Source organism: Hypoxylon fragiforme, assembly GCF_022984875.1.
Source record: "Hypoxylon fragiforme strain CBS 206.31 chromosome Unknown GGS25scaffold_6, whole genome shotgun sequence".
Lineage (NCBI taxonomy): Eukaryota > Fungi > Ascomycota > Sordariomycetes > Xylariales > Hypoxylaceae > Hypoxylon > Hypoxylon fragiforme.
This window is the reverse complement of record NW_026054761.1, coordinates 2,931,771-2,949,052: the sequence shown is the minus strand read 5'-3', so window position 1 is coordinate 2,949,052 and position 17,282 is coordinate 2,931,771. Positions and strand designations below refer to the sequence as shown.

At 48.6% G+C, this 17,282-nt stretch overlaps 6 protein-coding genes across 6 annotated transcripts; 3 read left to right on the top strand and 3 right to left on the bottom strand.

Annotated features, from left to right (window-relative positions):
- Positions 1–418: 418 nt before the first annotated feature.
- On the top strand, positions 419–4,325 carry GGS25DRAFT_523166 (uncharacterized protein; the record flags this gene model as incomplete). The annotated part of the gene is made up of 5 exons (XM_049264373.1): positions 419–668; positions 784–846; positions 888–1,687; positions 1,738–1,861; positions 1,924–4,325. The coding sequence occupies 5 exons, from the start codon at positions 419–421 to the stop codon at positions 4,323–4,325; spliced, it is 3,639 nt and encodes a 1,212-aa protein (XP_049116043.1).
- Positions 4,326–5,498: 1,173 nt separating this feature from the next.
- Positions 5,499–8,968, bottom strand: GGS25DRAFT_344778 (uncharacterized protein). The gene has a single exon (XM_049257993.1). It carries the CDS (start codon positions 8,861–8,863, stop codon positions 5,882–5,884), a length of 2,982 nt encoding a protein of 993 aa, XP_049116042.1. The 5' UTR covers positions 8,864–8,968; the 3' UTR covers positions 5,499–5,881.
- A 2,634-nt stretch (positions 8,969–11,602) lies between these two features.
- On the top strand, positions 11,603–12,453 carry GGS25DRAFT_514864 (translation machinery-associated protein 22; the record flags this gene model as incomplete). Its single annotated transcript, XM_049263030.1, has 4 exons — positions 11,603–11,669; positions 11,741–11,760; positions 11,865–11,952; positions 12,038–12,453. 4 exons carry the CDS (start codon positions 11,603–11,605, stop codon positions 12,451–12,453), a joined length of 591 nt encoding a protein of 196 aa, XP_049116041.1.
- Positions 12,454–12,600: 147 nt separating this feature from the next.
- Positions 12,601–14,440, bottom strand: GGS25DRAFT_344741 (Borealin N terminal-domain-containing protein). Its single transcript, XM_049257992.1, has 3 exons — positions 13,864–14,440; positions 13,492–13,801; positions 12,601–13,430 (listed from the first exon to the last, which is right to left on the bottom strand). Exons 1-3 carry the CDS (start codon positions 14,033–14,035, stop codon positions 12,794–12,796), a joined length of 1,119 nt encoding a protein of 372 aa, XP_049116040.1. The 5' UTR covers positions 14,036–14,440; the 3' UTR covers positions 12,601–12,793.
- A 292-nt stretch (positions 14,441–14,732) lies between these two features.
- Positions 14,733–16,007, top strand: GGS25DRAFT_344712 (uncharacterized protein). The gene is made up of 2 exons (XM_049257991.1): positions 14,733–15,152; positions 15,240–16,007. Exons 1-2 carry the CDS (start codon positions 14,862–14,864, stop codon positions 15,849–15,851), a joined length of 903 nt encoding a protein of 300 aa, XP_049116039.1. The 5' UTR covers positions 14,733–14,861; the 3' UTR covers positions 15,852–16,007.
- Positions 16,008–16,016: 9 nt separating this feature from the next.
- GGS25DRAFT_496901 (Sybindin-like protein) lies at positions 16,017–17,184 on the bottom strand. Its single transcript, XM_049261564.1, has 3 exons — positions 16,792–17,184; positions 16,589–16,711; positions 16,017–16,527 (listed from the first exon to the last, which is right to left on the bottom strand). Coding segments are annotated over exons 1-3 (489 nt in total). The 5' UTR covers positions 16,794–17,184; the 3' UTR covers positions 16,017–16,163.
- Positions 17,185–17,282: the final 98 nt, after the last annotated feature.

Genomic DNA, 17,282 nt, shown 5'->3' with positions numbered 1-17,282 from the left:
GGAAGTGAGTCTGCGCGAGCGAAGAAGATAGTAAGGCGAGAAGGAGCGTGAAGAAGAGTGGCCTTACGTTTTTCTTTAGTCTTAAAAACCTTGCCCGCTTGTTGCGGCACAGTTCAGTTCGCCGTTCGGTCTTGTGTGGTGTGTGTATATTTCATATATACATATACATATACATTTACATATATATCATACATATATATATATATACTATATACGGCACAGGCATAGGCAGACAGAGGCTTATCAAAAAAAGGGAAAACGGAAAACGGAAAATCGAATAGGCGAAGAAGTATAAAGCAGAGAGAGGCGAAAAAAGAAAATCTATTTAAAGAAAGACAGAAAAAAGAGTTAAGCTTCAGGTCCGACCTGTGGACATTGGCGCACGGCGCAACAACGGCAGGATTCCAGAGGAGGGAGTATGGCGGCCGACTCTTTAGAGCCTCGACTAGACCGTCGCGGCTCGCTGCTCGAGAGCCGAGAAGTTCAAGTCGCACCCGGCTTTGATCCGTCTTTAGACCCCACGATTAGACAGCTGTTCGAGCAGCAAGCTGAAATCCAGGCGAAACTGGCCGCCTTAATTCCAGCCAAGTATGTCCCAAACAGTAAGCTCGAGCTGGACATGCTCCGGAGGAAGCTGAGAGCTCTGGAGGCCTATACCAAAAGTCAAAGTAAGTGCCTCCATTTTAGTCTCGTGCGCGTGGGAGAAAAATACAATTTCTTCGTATTTATACTCTTTATATATAATTGGCGTCGTGCCTAATTCTGATGCGTAATTTTCTCAAGACTTTCCCGGTACTGTTCCCATATTATCTGATGTCGAGGAAGCCCGCACCCTGCAGTATAGATGTGAGTGCATTGAGAGCTTCTTAATAGATCAAGGTATGTAGTTTTGGACTATCCTGTTATTCTCTCTCCTTTCTTCATAATCCTCCTCGTCACTACCACCACCTTCACCATCACATCACATCCACCATCACCACCACTACCACCACCACCACCTTCTTCTTCTTACCTAACGTGGAATGTCGTCACAAAAATAGGTTTGGATCTCCATGATGGGCAATTCTTGCATGCCTTGAAGCTATTCGCCCAGGATGATTCACCCCCTGGCTACGATGCTTGGTTGGATAAGAACATCTCATTTCATGATCCCATATTTCGGGGATGGAGGATGAGAGAAACCATACCTCTCATATCAAGACGTCAGGCATCCTTCAAGTGTTGGGATGACCGATGTGTGTATTATATCTACGGGTTTTCGAATCCCGAGGAGCGAGACGAGCACCTGAAACAGCATACTATTTCCATAAAGAGGGACTCGGGCCTATCAGTGGGTACCATCCCCCCGATCATATTCTCAGATCAGTCATCGTCACGACTATTCAGCTCCGACCATATCAACCGGAGCTCGCCGGCTACCTTACCGAGACTTTCTGTTCCTCCTTCCCTCCCTCCATTGGCCAACGCCACCCACCCACCAAGAGATCGACGTGAGTCGGCAATTGTCTTCAACTTTGGAAGTGAGCTGCCTCCTCAGCCTAGAAGATCGATAGATTCCGAGCCCGATTCTTTGCTTCCACCCCTGAAGCGAAGTAGAGTTGGGCATGGGAGACTCGAATCTATAGGTGAACTGAGGCTGCCGCGGGATACTGGACCGTGTCTTCGTTGCAAGGTCCAATCAAAGCCAGTAAGGAAGCTTATTTCTCATCGAATTGGATAAATGCTTATAGTTGGTAGTGCGATTCGAAAGACGATTGCGCCTTTTGCTCCGAACCCCCAACTTCTGCCAGTGATGAGTTTTGGGGTACACTCGGATGCCATCGTGGCCCTCTGGTCGCTTTAGCTGATTACATGCTACCAGGTAAATATAAGCACCTGTAAGTTTTCTTTTTATCGAAGTCATGTACACTTACACGAGAATAGAAGCCCTGTCTCCGAGACAAGTACATACCCCTGTCACGTCACCTCTAGCCAGACGACGGAATATGAACGACTATCTTGAACGGACTTACCTTGTAAGCCAGAACATGTCGGATATGGTCAACACCCACCTGGACTTTGATGATGGATTCTGGTGGACTGAAGATTTGGCATCCTTGCCTATGCCAAACCCTACGTTGGCAACTTATTCGAAAGAGCCGAGGGATAAACCGCCACCGGTATTAAAAGTGCTAGCAGCAAGTTGGAATGCGGAAGGAGTCCCTTTCCAATTTTGGGAGTTGTTCAGACTCACGGGTTTCCTGTCGGAGAGCCGGGAATCGGAGGCGATGACATATCCCGTTTTATATCGCGCCAAGTTACTTTTGAGGGAGATCTTGTTCTACGATTTACAGCAACCCGAACCGTCGATACGTACCGAGGTCAATTTAACCAACGTAACCAGTGCCCAGAGTTCACCAGATGATATAGACTACGAGGGACGAAACCGATTGATATACAACTGCATGGTCCAGTTCCTGCAGTCCTTCGAGAGTACGACTATGCGTAGGGTTATTTCGGATCCGAAGAGCTGGTTGGCTGTTTTCGTATCGCTCTGTATTTTCAGCATTGTGAGGACGATCCTGGCCGATCTTATCTCTACGCCTTCGCGAGCGATTTCTTCACAGGCGCAAGGTGGCTTTCCCATGTCCACGGGAGCGACGACTATGCACTGTGTCTATAAGGCGTTGGTGAGTGTATTTGCTTGGTCAACACCAATGATCATTGACGATGTAGCCCTAGACTTGGAAGGAAATGACCGCGCGCTGTTTGCTAGTACGATAGCTGCCATTCGCAAGGATGATTGGGCTGCATTGGGAATTCGGTCATCTAAGGATTTTCTTCTTGGACTTGGAAGTGGCTATCTCGACGAAAATGCTGGGTTTAATGGCTTCTTTAGACAGCGGACGCCTATTTATCGGCACGTTTCGTACCAGCAGCCGCCTGTGGTTGGCCAAGTTAACGAAGCCCGGAAGCCCATTTTTCAATGGCGCCCGATCGATCCATGGGCAAATCGAAGCGACCAGGAAATATTGCCAGCGACTTATGCCTTTGATGGCCCCGAACAGGGGAGAAGACATACCGTGGGGGAAAATCCAGTGTTCACCCGGGCCATTGCGAGGGGTCTCAGCTCTCCTTCCAAGCTCAGAACGACCTCCTATCAGCGGCCTCCACTCCGGCGGGTGTTTTGCACCAAATGCAATGAATATCCCGAGGGCTTCCGCGGTGAGCATGAACTTCGGAGACACAACGATGCCAAACATGCTTCTTTGGTGAAGAGATGGGTTTGTACGGAACCGCAAAGTTCCAGCCCCAACTCCCCGCATCCCGTCATACCCCTTTCGAAGTGCAAGGCTTGCGTCACACAGAAGCGTTACGGCGCATATTACAATGCCGCAGCTCACTTACGTAGAGCTCATTTCCACCCACATAGAAGTGGCAAGGCCAGTGGCGACTGGCCTCCCATGACGGTCCTAAAAGATTGGATGCGAGAAGTGCGGCAGTCCATCGATGTGAACGAAAATGACACGTCTAGTGGAGAAGAAGATAATGATGTGAGGATGATCGAGGAATACGCGTTACCCCGGCAGTCCTCTTTCTTGGAAGCTCCTCGACTAGCACCCGCACCACCCCAAGGACCATTACTGGCACCATCGATTGCGCCATCTTTGGAGAGTACGGCCCATAGCAGTCCGATTATACCCAAAGCCGAAGACAATAGGAACCGATGTCCTCACCCTGACTGTGGTCGTGTCTTCAAGGATCTAGCTGCACATATGTTAACGCACCAGGAGGAACGGCCCGAGAAGTGTCCGATAGAGAGTTGCGAATATCACACCAAGGGGTTCGCACGAAAGTACGACAAGAATAGGCACGCATTAACCCACTATAAGGGGACGATGGTTTGCCCCTTTTGCCCAGGCCCGGGCACAGCCTACGAAAAGGCATTTAATAGGGCTGATGTATTCAAGCGGCATTTGACCGCGGTACACAATGTGGAACAAACTCCACCTAATAGTCGAAAGATGATCGTCACCGGGAACAGTTCTCGCAACGGCGGTGATGCCAAATGCTCCATCTGCCAGACTCGCTTCTCCACAGCCCAAGAATTCTACGAACATCTAGACGACTGCGTACTGAACGTCATCGTCCCCACCACGCCCAAGGCGCTCAAAGATCGCGTATCGACGCCACAGAAGAACGATGATAGAAGCATCGTGGTGGCAATAGAAGATACCGATGAGAAGGGTAGAGTGGAAGGGAAGGGACCCCTCGACAACCCCATAGCCAACGTGATGGAACCGGGGAGAGTGGATAAGATGGACTTGGATTCGGACAGGGATTAGGAATATGGGGAGGGGAGAAAGGGGGGAGGGAGGGAAGGAATCTGTGTACATAAGGGAGGTACATACATAACGAATGGAGGAGTGTAGTTTGGTGGGTGGGTAGGTAGGTAGGTAGGCAGGAGTTCGGAAGATACCAGCGTGTTAGTTAGTGCTACTTACTTGACGAGGACGTTGTATCTGTGCATACGAGCTAGGATATGAATATCAGGACTTTATTAATCATGCGGCGTACTACCTATTGCCTATCTACTACCTGAAAATGACGACGAACTGCCTACACTATATCGTGATCGTGAGATATGGGGATTACATAAGTACCTATCTAGAGTAAGTAACTAGGTATCATGATATTGGAGAGAACCCTCATAATGTAGCTAGTCCCATGTCGTTCATCGTACTTACCTAGCTGAGCTGAAAAGAAAACAGGGGGGGGGGGGGGGTGACGTCCTAAGCTGGGGTAGGTACATATAGCTATGATGTATATGGCCCTAACCCAGCCTAGCCTCAGTTACCTACCTACCTACCTACCTACCTACCTAACCTAGTGGGGGTTACAGCGCACACCATGCTCGACAAAGGGAAGCCCCCATGTGCGTGCGTGCTTGTGCTCTGGGGTCCGGAATCGAACTCTTTCAAGGGCAAGATTGGCAAGGAGGTCACATACCCAGCTGGGGTGGGTGGGTAGGTTAGATAGATAGATATAGGTTAGGTAGTATGTAGAGTATAGTGAATGCCTACGCCGAAATGGGACTTTCCGCTGGCTTGCTAGGTGCTTTGCCTTGGTAAATATTGAGGGAGATATATGTGTGTGTGTGTGTGTAATTGCTTCCTATCTTGTCGTGGATATTGGCTAGGTACCTATGTAAGTATTTAGCCAGCCAGCTAGCTAGGTAGGAGGAGTAGAGAGTAAAAGCCACGGGTACCTGCATTACACAGCACGCGACACCACGAGCTTCCTAACTAGGTAGCTGCATAGACCGAGAACGGGGTGGTGTGGTTTGGGAGCTGAGAGAGTGGCAAGGCTAATATGGTAGGTAACAGGGACTAGTATCAAGATCAGACAGTGGATGGATGGATTGGTACAAGTAAGCAGATTAGGTTATGAGGCTATCCACATGACGGCCATAAAGATAACACACCTCAACATCACAAAGAGAAGCAGCAAGGTGAAACCAGCATATTATAGACATTAAAAGGTCTATATATTAAAATATCCTCAAGCGTAGCGGAGTGTATTTGTTATCCTCCACCACCTCAAGTATAGGTAGGTATGTGTTTAACTATATTTGCTTTGCTTTCTTTGCTTCTCCAAATTCCAAAACGGGGTATCATCGTCAAACCGTCCATACATGGCACTTCATATCTCTCATATACACACATGTATTCGTCCCCCCCCCCCCCTTTCCCAAACACAAACCCCGACCCCCAACCCCGACCATGCATACCTAGGTACATAAGAGACAATCTTCAGACTCGAAGAGATCGATTAGCTCCGCTTGCTCACTCACATCTTCCCACCCAAAACTCCATTTCCCTTTCCCTTTCCCTTCTTAGATCTACTCGGTAGCAAGAGGCTTCCTCGCAAACCCATTCAACATCCTAAACCCAGCACCACATCGACGGCCCTCCTCAAGGACCTCATTAACACCATCGAGGCACTTCCCCGCCTCGCGCATCTCCGCGGTCTCGGTCTCGAGGAATCCCAGACGAGACTCGCACGCCACCTTCTCCATCTCGCAGCGGAGAAGCCAGCGCTCCCACGACCAGCTGCCGGCGAGGCCCGCGATGGGGGCCGCCGCCTCGGTGCTGCCGGAGACCATCGCTTCCAGGACGAGGGGGCGCTCGTCACCAGTGGTGCTGTCGCGGGCGACTTTGCGGTTGCGCTGGACGGCGGGGTCGGGGCCCATGGGGAGGGAGACCCAGGCGCGGCGGATGCCGTCGAAGCCGGCACGGTTGAGGCGGCCGAGGAACATGCGGGTGGGCGAGGGGTCGTAGCCGAGAGTCTTGAGGGCGAAGCCGAACTCGACCGACTTGGCGAGGCCAAGAGGGCCTGCGTTGGTAACGTCCGAGTCGAGCACGGAGAACTCCAGGTATCCGCCGGGCTTGAGCACCCGCATGCACTCCTTGAGGCAGCTGTCCCACTCGTCCTCGCCGTTCTCGCCGATGAATTTAAGGATCGACTGTAGCTCGCGTGCCGAGACGAGGTCGAAGTGTGCGTCTGGGAATGGCAACCGCGTGAGCCGCTCCACGGCAACCTGGCGGTGGTTTGGGGGGCCGCGGATGTTGGAGTTGGACAGCTGTCGAATGGCCTTGGTCGTCGCCGTGTATACCTTTGTATTGGGGTACATGATGGCACAGTTCCAAGCCCAGTCGCACGCAGCCTGACCGCCGAGGTCGAGAATGCGCGCACGGTCTTTCGGACCACCAATGCGGGAGAGGCGAGCGAGGCGCTTAGCAACAGGTGCGGAAAATAGACGCCCGCCGCACAGGGCCTTGGTGGCACCAACGTGCCAGTTTGCCATGGACATTTGCGACAATGCCTCCTGCTCCTTTTCCCGCTTTAGCTTCTCAAAGTCATCGACGATGATATCATCACCACGAGCCACGTTGGCACTCATACGCTTCTTGGCAGATTGCGGCATCACAGACAGTTGATACTTGCCGAGGAGCTGGTTGCGGTGCATCTCTCGCAACGAGGTACGCTGGGCCTGGAGGGCTTCGAAGCGTGGGAGTCGGTGGACAAAAGGATCATGGCTGCGAGAACGGATGATGTGGTCCTGATAGGCACGGTAGTATGCCGACTCTTGCCGTCCGATCTTGGAAGGCAACGTCTTGGGGATGTTCGGCTTGGCAACCTCGGAGAAGCGGACCGTCTTTTTCTTCTGCGCCGGGGATGCTACCTCAGACTCGGGCTCCTTCGTCTCCGACTCCTCTGCGGCAGTCTCTATGACGGGCTCTACCTGTGGCTTGACTTCGTCTTCTGGAAGAATGCCCTGCAGGTATGCCTTTTGCGCCATGAGCCACATTTCGGTCCGATCCAGATTGGAGAGAGCAATTTCCTTTTGCTTCTTGGTAAATTCGGGATCATTTATCGTGACAATTTCCGTAGCGGTCACATCCTCATTGGGGCTCATTGGCTCAGGCAAAGCGGAAGAGAAAGTTGGAAGCATGCTTTGTTCAATGCGTCGCGCTGTAATAACTTCATCCGTAATGTTGTCTCCAGCCACGACGACACGCTCGATAATTCGCCTCGCTGTCGGCATGCCGTCTGACATTGTGCCTCTATATTCCACAACTTGCTCGACCGGCGCTGATGAGACGGGAGCAGTTGCAAATCGCTGAGGCCGGGGTGGAGGAGGAGGCATAACAGGAACAGTAGGCAGTGCTGGTACTTGGGGAGCAGGTTCGTTCCACGGAGCTCGATAGAATTGTTCTGCGGTAGTGGAAGTAGGAGGCGCAGCGTCATCCGGAGTCATTGTGGGTAGATGCCATGTGTGCCTCGTTCGGGGAGAGAGGCCATTAAAAAAGCCCCCCGGTGAAGGAATATCAAGTCTCGTCAACCCATTGAGAGATTGATGCTGTTGCCCCAAAGCCGGCCGTGTCATGCTAGTTAATAAGCGTGGCGTTTGCTGCGACTGTGACATTTCCGGCATCCTCTCTTGAGATATCTCGATGACCTGCTCGGAGGGGTATTCGTCATCACTATCTTCGCTCCCGGATAATGCCTGCAAAGTAGCCAAAGCACCAGGCTGTAGTTGAACGCCGGACCAATCTCTGTTAGCACAATCCTCCTCCGCTCCGATTATTGGTGTCGGTGGAGCAGACATGGCTGCCATCTGATCGGAGCTTAGACTTCCATCGAGGGATGGCGGTGCGGATACAGTTGGTACTTCTTGAGCTTGCTGGGCCTTCAAGAAGGACATCATAGCCGGTGACATCTCAACCTTGGATGGCGGCGTTGGGGGAACTGGGGATAAGAGCCGCTTGAGCCCTGGCCTCCCCAAGTCATTATCATCCTTCTGTCCTGGGATAACCAAGGGTGGCAGGGACTTAGTCGAGGTCGATGACTGAACTGATGATCGTTTGAGTGCCGTGTTGCGAGAGCTGTTTCGGCGCTTTAGCGAGGACTTCCTCGAAGCTACACGTCGAGCGTCTTCTTCATCGGAAATATCATATATATCGTCAAATTCCGTAACAACGGTGCTCATGCTGGCCCTATTCCAATGGTCTGAAGAGTCTGTCGACGGTGAGTTGCTTTCATCGGCAGAGACAGTCGATGGAGACTCGGGCAGTATGGGAGCCGACATGAAATGAATGCCTCGAGGTGTCGGGAAATGGTCACTTCGTGGGGATAGCCACATTGTTATCATCTCGCTAGACGAAGTGCTCTTGGTGTGCTGATTCCTTAACATCGTCGACCTCTGTGATCCTTCCGACTCCTCCTCCATTATTGTATTAAGTGACCTCCCAGGCCTCCGTGCCAGCGAAGGCGAGGGAGGTTGGTATGTGCTCGACGGTAGGAGATATAATTCTGTCATTTTTCTTGTTTTATATGGGGAAAGAAATACTAAAGATATTTCGTAATATGAAATAAAGAGCAGTAAACTGAACGAATACAAACGTTTATAATTTGGTATGAGAAATGACGCCCAGCGTCGTTGAAGCAAGGTATAGGAAGAAGAAGCTTTAACGACTGTAATACTTCGTTCAACGAAGCAAATTATGAAATGAGGCAACCTCAAGGAAGCTTAAGGGACAAAAATGTGAAAGAAACAGAGACCTACCAAGCGGCCGGAAACGAGTAGTTTTATGACTGTAGGCTTGATGGATGGCAAGCGGCTATCGTGTGGAGAGAGGTCGCACGCAGTCAACACTGAGCGCTTCCGACTCAACGATCTATAGCGGTAACGGATGGGTAGCAGCCCATAAGCTGCATGGTCAACATTGAACTGCATGACCAAGTACAGGTTTTCACCAGAGGCACATCCTATTTGGGTGTAAGAGTACAATAGTAGTACCGAAAAAGGACTGGTTCATCTCGTTGGGCAACGTCAGTCGGGGCATTCAGGTCAGTCGTGGAGGTGGGATCAGTCGAGTAGTCGATACCAATACCCAATCAGGATCAATACACAAGCAATCCGAGATGGTACAAGATAATATAATTTTAGAAAATTCACCCAAGGTCGACCAATAAACAAACTGGCGCGCGGAAGAAGAAAACAGAGAAAATAGTTGATTGGAGGAATGTTGGATGCTCCAGACACTAATAAGGTAAGACTGCGTTCAGTGAGCGCTTAGCCGCCCAGCATGGGTTGTGATTCTCCGCGATTGGATGAGAAATGTTCGTGGTGAGATGAACCATGCAGGATAACCAGAATTTCAGCATTCCAGAATTCAGAAGACGGACAAAGAGTAACCCAGGCTGCCAGTTCATTTGTGGTGTGGCGCGAGGAATGGTGACTTCACCGATCTACCACATACATGTATGTACATACATACACATAGACGGTCTCTGCAAATACAAAAAGGGAAAAAGGTCCTAGCCTCCAGAAGATCGGATTGGACGACTCCGACCTTTGCCTCCTCTCTCTGATCTGGGCATGACTGCCAGGTGTGAACAGGATTGTGTATAGGTAGTCGCCAATCTCTGATCGCGATCTTTGCTGGACTTGCTAGGATTACCTATGCAATCAAACGGCACAACCGCGCTGATGGTTATAATAATGCCCCGCACAATACAATAATATACAATATTATACAGCAAAGCCAGCTCAGTGTTTGCTGGCCCTGATGCTCATTACCAATAGAATAAACACTGAAGCGCCGAGGATGGCTCAACAACTTTTGGCTAGTGAGACAGATAGACACTATACCAGCCGCTTGTTCTCGGGTAATGCGTGGATCGCTAACGTGTTCGCCGTCTCCATTGATATAGTTAACCGCCTTCTATGCTGACTCACGGTATTGAGATGGCAGGCTAACTTAGAGTCTTATGGTAGACGGGAAGTAGTGCATATGTATCGCTTGGCGAGGTTATAATATTTGGTAAGAAGAAGAGTATCATTGAAGAAGAAGTATGTACAGGGCGCTACGGCCCGACGCTAGATGCCGTAGTATCACAGTTGTGGCGTTAGCTTCACGTAAAAAAGTGTGGCTTGTAAAGTAAGTCCGCGCACGGCGGTTTGTTCAATCATTCAATGTTCTTTCAAGGTTCATGTTGTACCTGCTATGTACTTAGCTCGCCCGCGCCGTTCTTGTAAAACAGGCGTATTCAATTACCCCACCATACGTACTAGGTAGGTACTTGACTTTATCATCTCTCGATGTCGATAACCCCGCGCTTTGTCTACATATAAATAAATGTGGGTGGACCTATATATTAAAAGGATAAAATCTAAAGATCAAACCTTACTACTAAAATGTTCTTAAATATATAATTATAATATTTTATATTTTTCTTTTTAACATATTTGCTATTATTTATTAAGGGGGGATAATAATGCTTATTTTAAATATTTCTAAGCTTTGTTTTAATAACGTTAATAAACTTTAATATAAACGTTCCTAAATTACACAGCTATTTAATAAATATTAAAAATAAGTAACGCTATATTTAAATAACGATAAAATGCTAAAAATATAGTCTTTTAAAATAAGAAGTTAATTAAATAAATAAGATATAATATATCTTATATAAGAAATAACAAAATAAATTATAATGGTTAATAAATTATAGGCTTTTTAAATTAAATAAACGGTTTTTAGATTTTTTAATTTAAATAAATTAATTATGGACTTTTTAATTAAATAACTTTTAAATAAACGGCTTTTAAAATAAACGACTTTTTTTTTTTAAATAAACGTTGACTTTTAAAACAAAGCTTTTAATTAATAATAACGTTTTAATTAATAAAAGGATTAAAATAACTTTAAAAACAATAAAGGTTTTAATTATCAAAAAAAACCAAAAACCAAAAATAAGGCTATCACTACAGCTCTTCCGGTGTAGGGGTACTAGATAAATGTGGATAGATCTGTGTATTAAAAGGATAAGATCTAAGGATTAGACCTTGCTACTGAAATGTTCTTAAATACATGACCACAGTGCTTTGCACTTTCCTCTCTGGCGTACCTGCCACCATCTCATATGTATTGACCTACCTATACTTACATACACTATAATATTGATCCATTGAACACTAACGCCAACCAACAAACATCTGCGAAACAACAAAACACCTCCTGCATTTTTCCTCTTCACCTTTCACATTCAAGGAATGGCCGATACAGAGCAACCAGAAGGGCCCAGCGAGCCACAAAGCCGCCATGTTATCTACTGCGGCGGTAAGTCAAACACAAAAAAAGAACCACGTAGCTAGAGAAGAACTAGGTAGCTGATCATGTGCATTTTCTAGTATGCACTTTACCACCGGAGGTACGACACTTCCTTAATCATAGCCTACCAGACACCTACATACCCTCGAGCCAGTGCCAAAAATAGAATAGAAGAAAAAAAAGACTAATCGTCGAAACAAGTAGTACTGCGAATACGGAGGCACCGTCAAGAAATGCCAGGATTGGCTCCAGAAAGCTCATAGGGAATTATATGACCTAATATGGTCTCCTGGTACATACCTACCTAACTCCATACCTCCCTCCATCCAAAAATAAACCACCAAAACCCACCTACTGACATAACCACCCACCCGTAGAAGCCCTAGAAGCAGCAACAGCCTCCCTATCCGTCGAAGCGCAGAAGCGCGCCGCCAAGGACGCGCAGAAGAAAGCGGCGCAGGCCGAGAAAGCCGAGCAGAAGCAGGCGGACCGGATCGCGAACAGCGTCGTGACGATCAAGCGGGTGGAGCGTAACAAGCGGAAGTTCGTGACTGCCGTGTCCGGGTTAGAAGCCTTCGGCCTCGACCTGAAAAAGGTCGCCAAAGAGTTCGGCAAGAAGTTTGCCACGGGATCTTCGGTGACCAAGGTGCCCAGCGGCGGCGAGGAGATCGTGGTCCAGGGCGACGTCAGCGACGAGATCGAGGAGTTCTTGCTCGAGAAGTACAAGGACATACCCGAGGACAACATCGAGCTGGTGGATGATAAGAAGAAGAAAGGGGCTAGTGCCGGCTAAGTTCATCATATCAACGTGTCGTCAAGGTGGGATAGGGACATGTTACCTTCAGCTATACTATATCATACCAACGAAGCAGGAAAACCCATACATATCACTAAGTTATGGATAGGTGCGGAACAGCCCAAGAGGCGGGTATTTGAATAGCAAAAGCCAACAAGGTTCTCATTGCGAGCTGACTTAATCCTTAACCCTACCCTAAACCCTTATTTTTACCCATAACCATGCATCCGTCCATCCAGCCGGTCCAGTCCACCATGCTAACCCACCCACCAACCATTGAACGCCAATAGGCAAAACACCTAATTACACATTATAATTCATGCCATGAATGAAGCGATCAACCTCTTTTCCTAAGAGTTCTTCCTGTGCCCGTCGTCGTGGTTGCAGCCGCAGTTGCAGCCGCGGCCTTGGGCGCAGGTGGCTTCTTCGTTGTAGCTGACTTGATCGTGCCCATCACAGTTTTCTTCGCGGCAGGACCCGTTGTCTTGGCCGCTCTCGACGCAGTCGTCTTTTTCAACACCGTTGTCGTGCTACCCTCGCTGGACTCGCTCGTGCCACTAACCTTTCGCCTGCCACGCGTAGAAGCGGCGGTCGGCGGACGGGGATTAGTGGCAGCTTGTCGTGAGCGTGTGGGAGCTGGGCCGTTAGTTGAGCTTGCTGCAGAGGAAATGGCAGTGGTAGTCTTCCTGGTAAGAGGTTGCGGTCGAGTGGCCTTTGCCTTCTCAACCATATTCGTTATGAGGTTAGATGAAGTCTTGGCACCTGGTGCCTTCATGGGTGATGCGGGTCTGCTAGCCATTGTTTTGACTGGAGACGTTGGGCGAGGCACAAGTCGCGTGTTGGAAGATGCAGGGGATAGAACATGAGCAGGCTGGGTGGATGCAGAATCTTTAGCAATAACACCGCGGGGTCTCTTCTTGGGATTCTCGACCAAATCACTATGGTTCTCCTTATCGGCACCAGACATTTCGTCACTATGTGATGTTAGTTGGAAAATCATGGAAGGGGGGAAAAAACACGGAATAGGTTTCTTACCTCAGACGCTTGCGTCCAGCTCCTACTTTGCTAATGGGAACTGGCTTTCGTGCAACAGGCTTGGCTGATGTAGCATCCTTTGCTGGAACAGCTGGTTTGGGTGCAGCCACTGCGGCCATTACTACTGTTGCCGCTGGCTTAGCCGGTCGAGAAGGTGATTGGGGCGGCTGTAGAGATTTCAAGAGTAGCTCGCCCATCTTGGCCTTCCGCAAAGCAGTAGGTATGCGGTTGATGCGCATCTCAACACGCGATCGGAGCTGTTGGGCCTGAATATTGTACTGAGCTCTAAGTCGTCGAGCGCGTTCAGTGACTAAATTTATAACAAATTAGCATCTGAATTACCGACTCTAAGATTTAACGTCGCGTTCATACTCTCTAATTGAAGGTTGTCGATGAGAGCTTGCTTCTGCGCCAGTGATATGCCCAACTTTCTCTTCTTAATGGGGCTTCTCTGGGGCGTGCCTTGCATCGTGGAAACCTTTAGGCCCTCAATTGGCTCCATAGAATCGGACGCGCGCTTTCGCGATGCCTTCATGGGTGCCATTTTGTTAGAAATGCTGTTGGTATGTTGTTGATATGCTGTTGGATATTTGCAAGTTGGTTGTTGTATGGTTGTTATATTGTTGTTGTTGTTGGAGGGGGTGAAGAGTAGATAGATAATAAGAGGTAATGTTCTGGACCAAGACGCGTCTATCGTGTAGCGTTTTCCTTTTTATTATTATCTTGTAATAAGCTTTTATGGATGGAGACTGGAGTAGACTTTTGCGGAGCGTTGTATGATGATATGCAAAAATAGAATTCAGCGTGTCGAGTATGAAACGGCAGTGATTTGTGCAAGTAAACAAAACAGTTACGGTGCGCGCGGAGGAATAGTGTAAGTTCTAGCAAAATATCAATTGATGATTGGATAATTTTGGATGATGGCACTGTTGAAAGTGGCACTCTTGATCAGTGGGGGCAACGTAAAGATTACATAACCTTGGTATGTAACTACAGTATGTAACTTCAAGGTGAACTTGAAAACTTCAACATTGAAGTTTACACTAACTATGTGCGGGTGGCCCGAGCTCTACTAGTATTCTGCACTGCAAGCACAGTAGTTAGAATGTAACTTCGTACCTACCTACCTAGGCTGCACCTGCCTGACGTTTTGTTTTAGCCCTGGAGCTGCATCTTCCAATCCTAGCAACGGAACTTGAACCATTTGCACATTATCCCATTCAACTTCCATTACCTCACCTTACAACGGCCGTACAACCTCATTACGGCCTATTTTGATAGCCTCATACGACAAACCGATTCTCCCATCATTTAAATACATGCACATATACGCAAGCAGCGATTTATATTAGTGGAAAACTACTGCCAAGATGCCGTTGCAAGCAGTTATGATCGTTGTGGATAACAGCGAGAGTAGCCGCAATGGCGATTACCAGCCTTCTAGGTTCGATGCTCAAGCGGATGCTATTAATATCACGTTCGAAAGCATTACCCAGTCCAACCCCGAGTCTTCCGTCGGCTTGATGAGTATGGGTGGGAAAGGACCCGAAGTTCTGTCCACCTTGACGACGGAGCGCGGCAAGCTTCTCGATGGCTTGCACCGCACAAAAAAGAAGATCTCCGGCTCCTCTCACCTTGCGACAGGTATCCAGATTGCCAGTGTATGTATTATCACGAACACAACCAACCCAAATAGACATATACATAAGATGCCCAAGCTAATTCATCATTGACACTCCCACGAACAGCTAGCATTGAAGCACCGACAAAACAAGTCGCAACGCCAGCGCATCATCGTCTTCGTATGCTCTCCCGTAGCCGACGACGAGAAGAAGTTAGTTTCATTAGCAAAGAAGATGAAGAAGGGAAATATCGATATCGATTTTGTTCTATTCGGCGACCTAGATGACGATGACGTACAGAAGAAACTCGAGGCTTTCAACGCCGCTGTTAAGACCAACGATAATTCGCACCTCGTTGTCATCCCACCCAGCGGAAAGTTACTAAGTGATCAACTAATAACCACACCTATCCTACTTGGCGAGGGAGCTGCAGGCGGTGCCGGCGCTGCAGCCGAAGGTGGCGGTGGTGACTTTGGTGACTTCGACTTTGACCCTAGTGCCGATCCGGAACTGGCACTTGCCCTACGCATGAGTATGGAAGAAGAGAATGCGAGACAGGCCAAGCAAGCCAAGGATGCAGAGGCCGCTAAGAAGCCCAAGTTAGAGGGCATAGACGAAGATGGTGAAAATCAGCCACTGCTGAATGAGCAGGGCGAGCCCAGCGGAAGCGGAAGCGGGTCTGCCGAAGAGAAAAAAGATAGCAAGAAAGATGACAATGACAAGATGGATACGTCGTAGGCTTGCTTATTTATCTACGGCCAGTTAACTCCGTTCTCGTCGGCATATGATCACGGAGTTGGGCTTGTACAGTAATAATAGACTTGAGGCTTCTGCTAGTGATGAATTAGGAGAGCTGCCTATCCCGCAGGAAAATAGCAGCAGTTTTTCTATTGAGACTCAATCACAATCGTATTGATACCAGGCCTCTAAACTCCAAACGCCGTGCCACAATGCAATAAACTAACTCGGGATTTCTTTCCCTCGAACTGCCAAGATCCATCTTTCCTCTTCCCTCTTTCCCCATAAGCCCGTGATAGAACGCTGTAGTCACTACCGAGAATTATTAATCTCCCTAATGTACGAATTCAGTTTCCTCTCGAACGCCTCGCAGCGGATGGGCATCTCGAGCTGGTAGAACGGGTTCTTCATGACGAAGTCGGAGTACAGATCGTAGACCTTGTGCATGGTCAAATCCACATTCGGCTGCAAGTTGTCGGTGAAGAGGAGAAACTTGGTGCCCGTCAACGTGTTGAAGCACTGCAGCCGGAAGTTCTCCGACTCGAGCACCTCCAGGCCCGAGGGGGGGTCCGGCCGGCTTGGTACGGGCACGCCTCCCGCGGTGGGGATGGTCTGCTGGTGCTGCGAGTACATCAGGGACTTGAGGGGGTTGACCCGGGCTGTGATGGCGTGGACACTAATTTTGAGATGGTGAGCCTGAGATTGGGAGTGAGAGTGAGAAGGGGGGAAGTTCTCACCCGTGGAAGGTACCGGCAAGGACCAGGTAGTCATTTGTATTGAGCTGGTTTAGGCCATCGCCAAAGGTCCGGTTATAGATGAGACCTCCGGCCTTGTTGATGACGATGAGAGCTAGGATAGCCCTGGAAATGTGTTAGCAGATGTTTTTTTTTTTTCCTTGTTTATTTTCGAGCGGGATAGATATATGTCTCCTTTTGCTTACATGGTATTATGATGGTACGGGATGGATAATATGAATGAAGGGCTGAATTTCAAATTGGTCGAATAAGGCTTCAAAGCTCCCGGCACGCTTTACCTGCGCATTTCTTATCAAAAGCTGTGATATTCAATTGGTGCTCGATAAGAGAACTCATAAAATCCATGGGTGTGGAACTGTGTAAATTGAGTAAATTGAGATGGTATTCAAGTTTTAAGTCATGAACATCAAATACATCCAATTTGTTCAGCACATGGCATCCCCTAACTTTTTACTGTTCACCTCAGTGCTGTAAAATGTTTAGGTGTCTGGCAGCCCAGCTGACGTTCCCAGACTAGCCGAAGTTTCTCCAGAAAGTATCAGACCCCTTGTCTTGAAAGTTCAAATGCAGCGCTGACTCCTGAGGCAGAAACATTGAAGGATTGGATCTGCCAGCGGCGCTAGTGTAGTGAGGCGGTACGTAGGTACGCAGGTACATAGTACTTAAAACAACTTGA

What these genes read in the sequence shown, in the direction of transcription:
- GGS25DRAFT_344778 (XM_049257993.1), bottom strand. Translation starts at nt 8,863, where the DNA reads ATGACAGAATTATATCTCCTACCGTCGAGCACATACCAACCTCCCTCG.
- GGS25DRAFT_344741 (XM_049257992.1), bottom strand. Translation starts at nt 14,035, where the DNA reads ATGGCACCCATGAAGGCATCGCGAAAGCGCGCGTCCGATTCTATGGAG. An exon ending in CGACAACCTTCAATTAGAGA is followed by an intron (nt 13,802 to 13,863) that starts GTATGAACGCGA and finishes TTATAAATTTAG; the next exon opens with TCACTGAACGCGCTCGACGA. An exon ending in GCTGGACGCAAGCGTCTGAG is followed by an intron (nt 13,431 to 13,491) that starts GTAAGAAACCTA and finishes AACATCACATAG; the next exon opens with TGACGAAATGTCTGGTGCCG.
- GGS25DRAFT_344712 (XM_049257991.1), top strand. Translation starts at nt 14,862, where the DNA reads ATGCCGTTGCAAGCAGTTATGATCGTTGTGGATAACAGCGAGAGTAGC. An exon ending in CAGGTATCCAGATTGCCAGT is followed by an intron (nt 15,153 to 15,239) that starts GTATGTATTATC and finishes TCCCACGAACAG; the next exon opens with CTAGCATTGAAGCACCGACA.
- GGS25DRAFT_496901 (XM_049261564.1), bottom strand. An exon ending in CTTGCCGGTACCTTCCACGG is followed by an intron (nt 16,528 to 16,588) that starts GTGAGAACTTCC and finishes TCTCAAAATTAG; the next exon opens with TGTCCACGCCATCACAGCCC.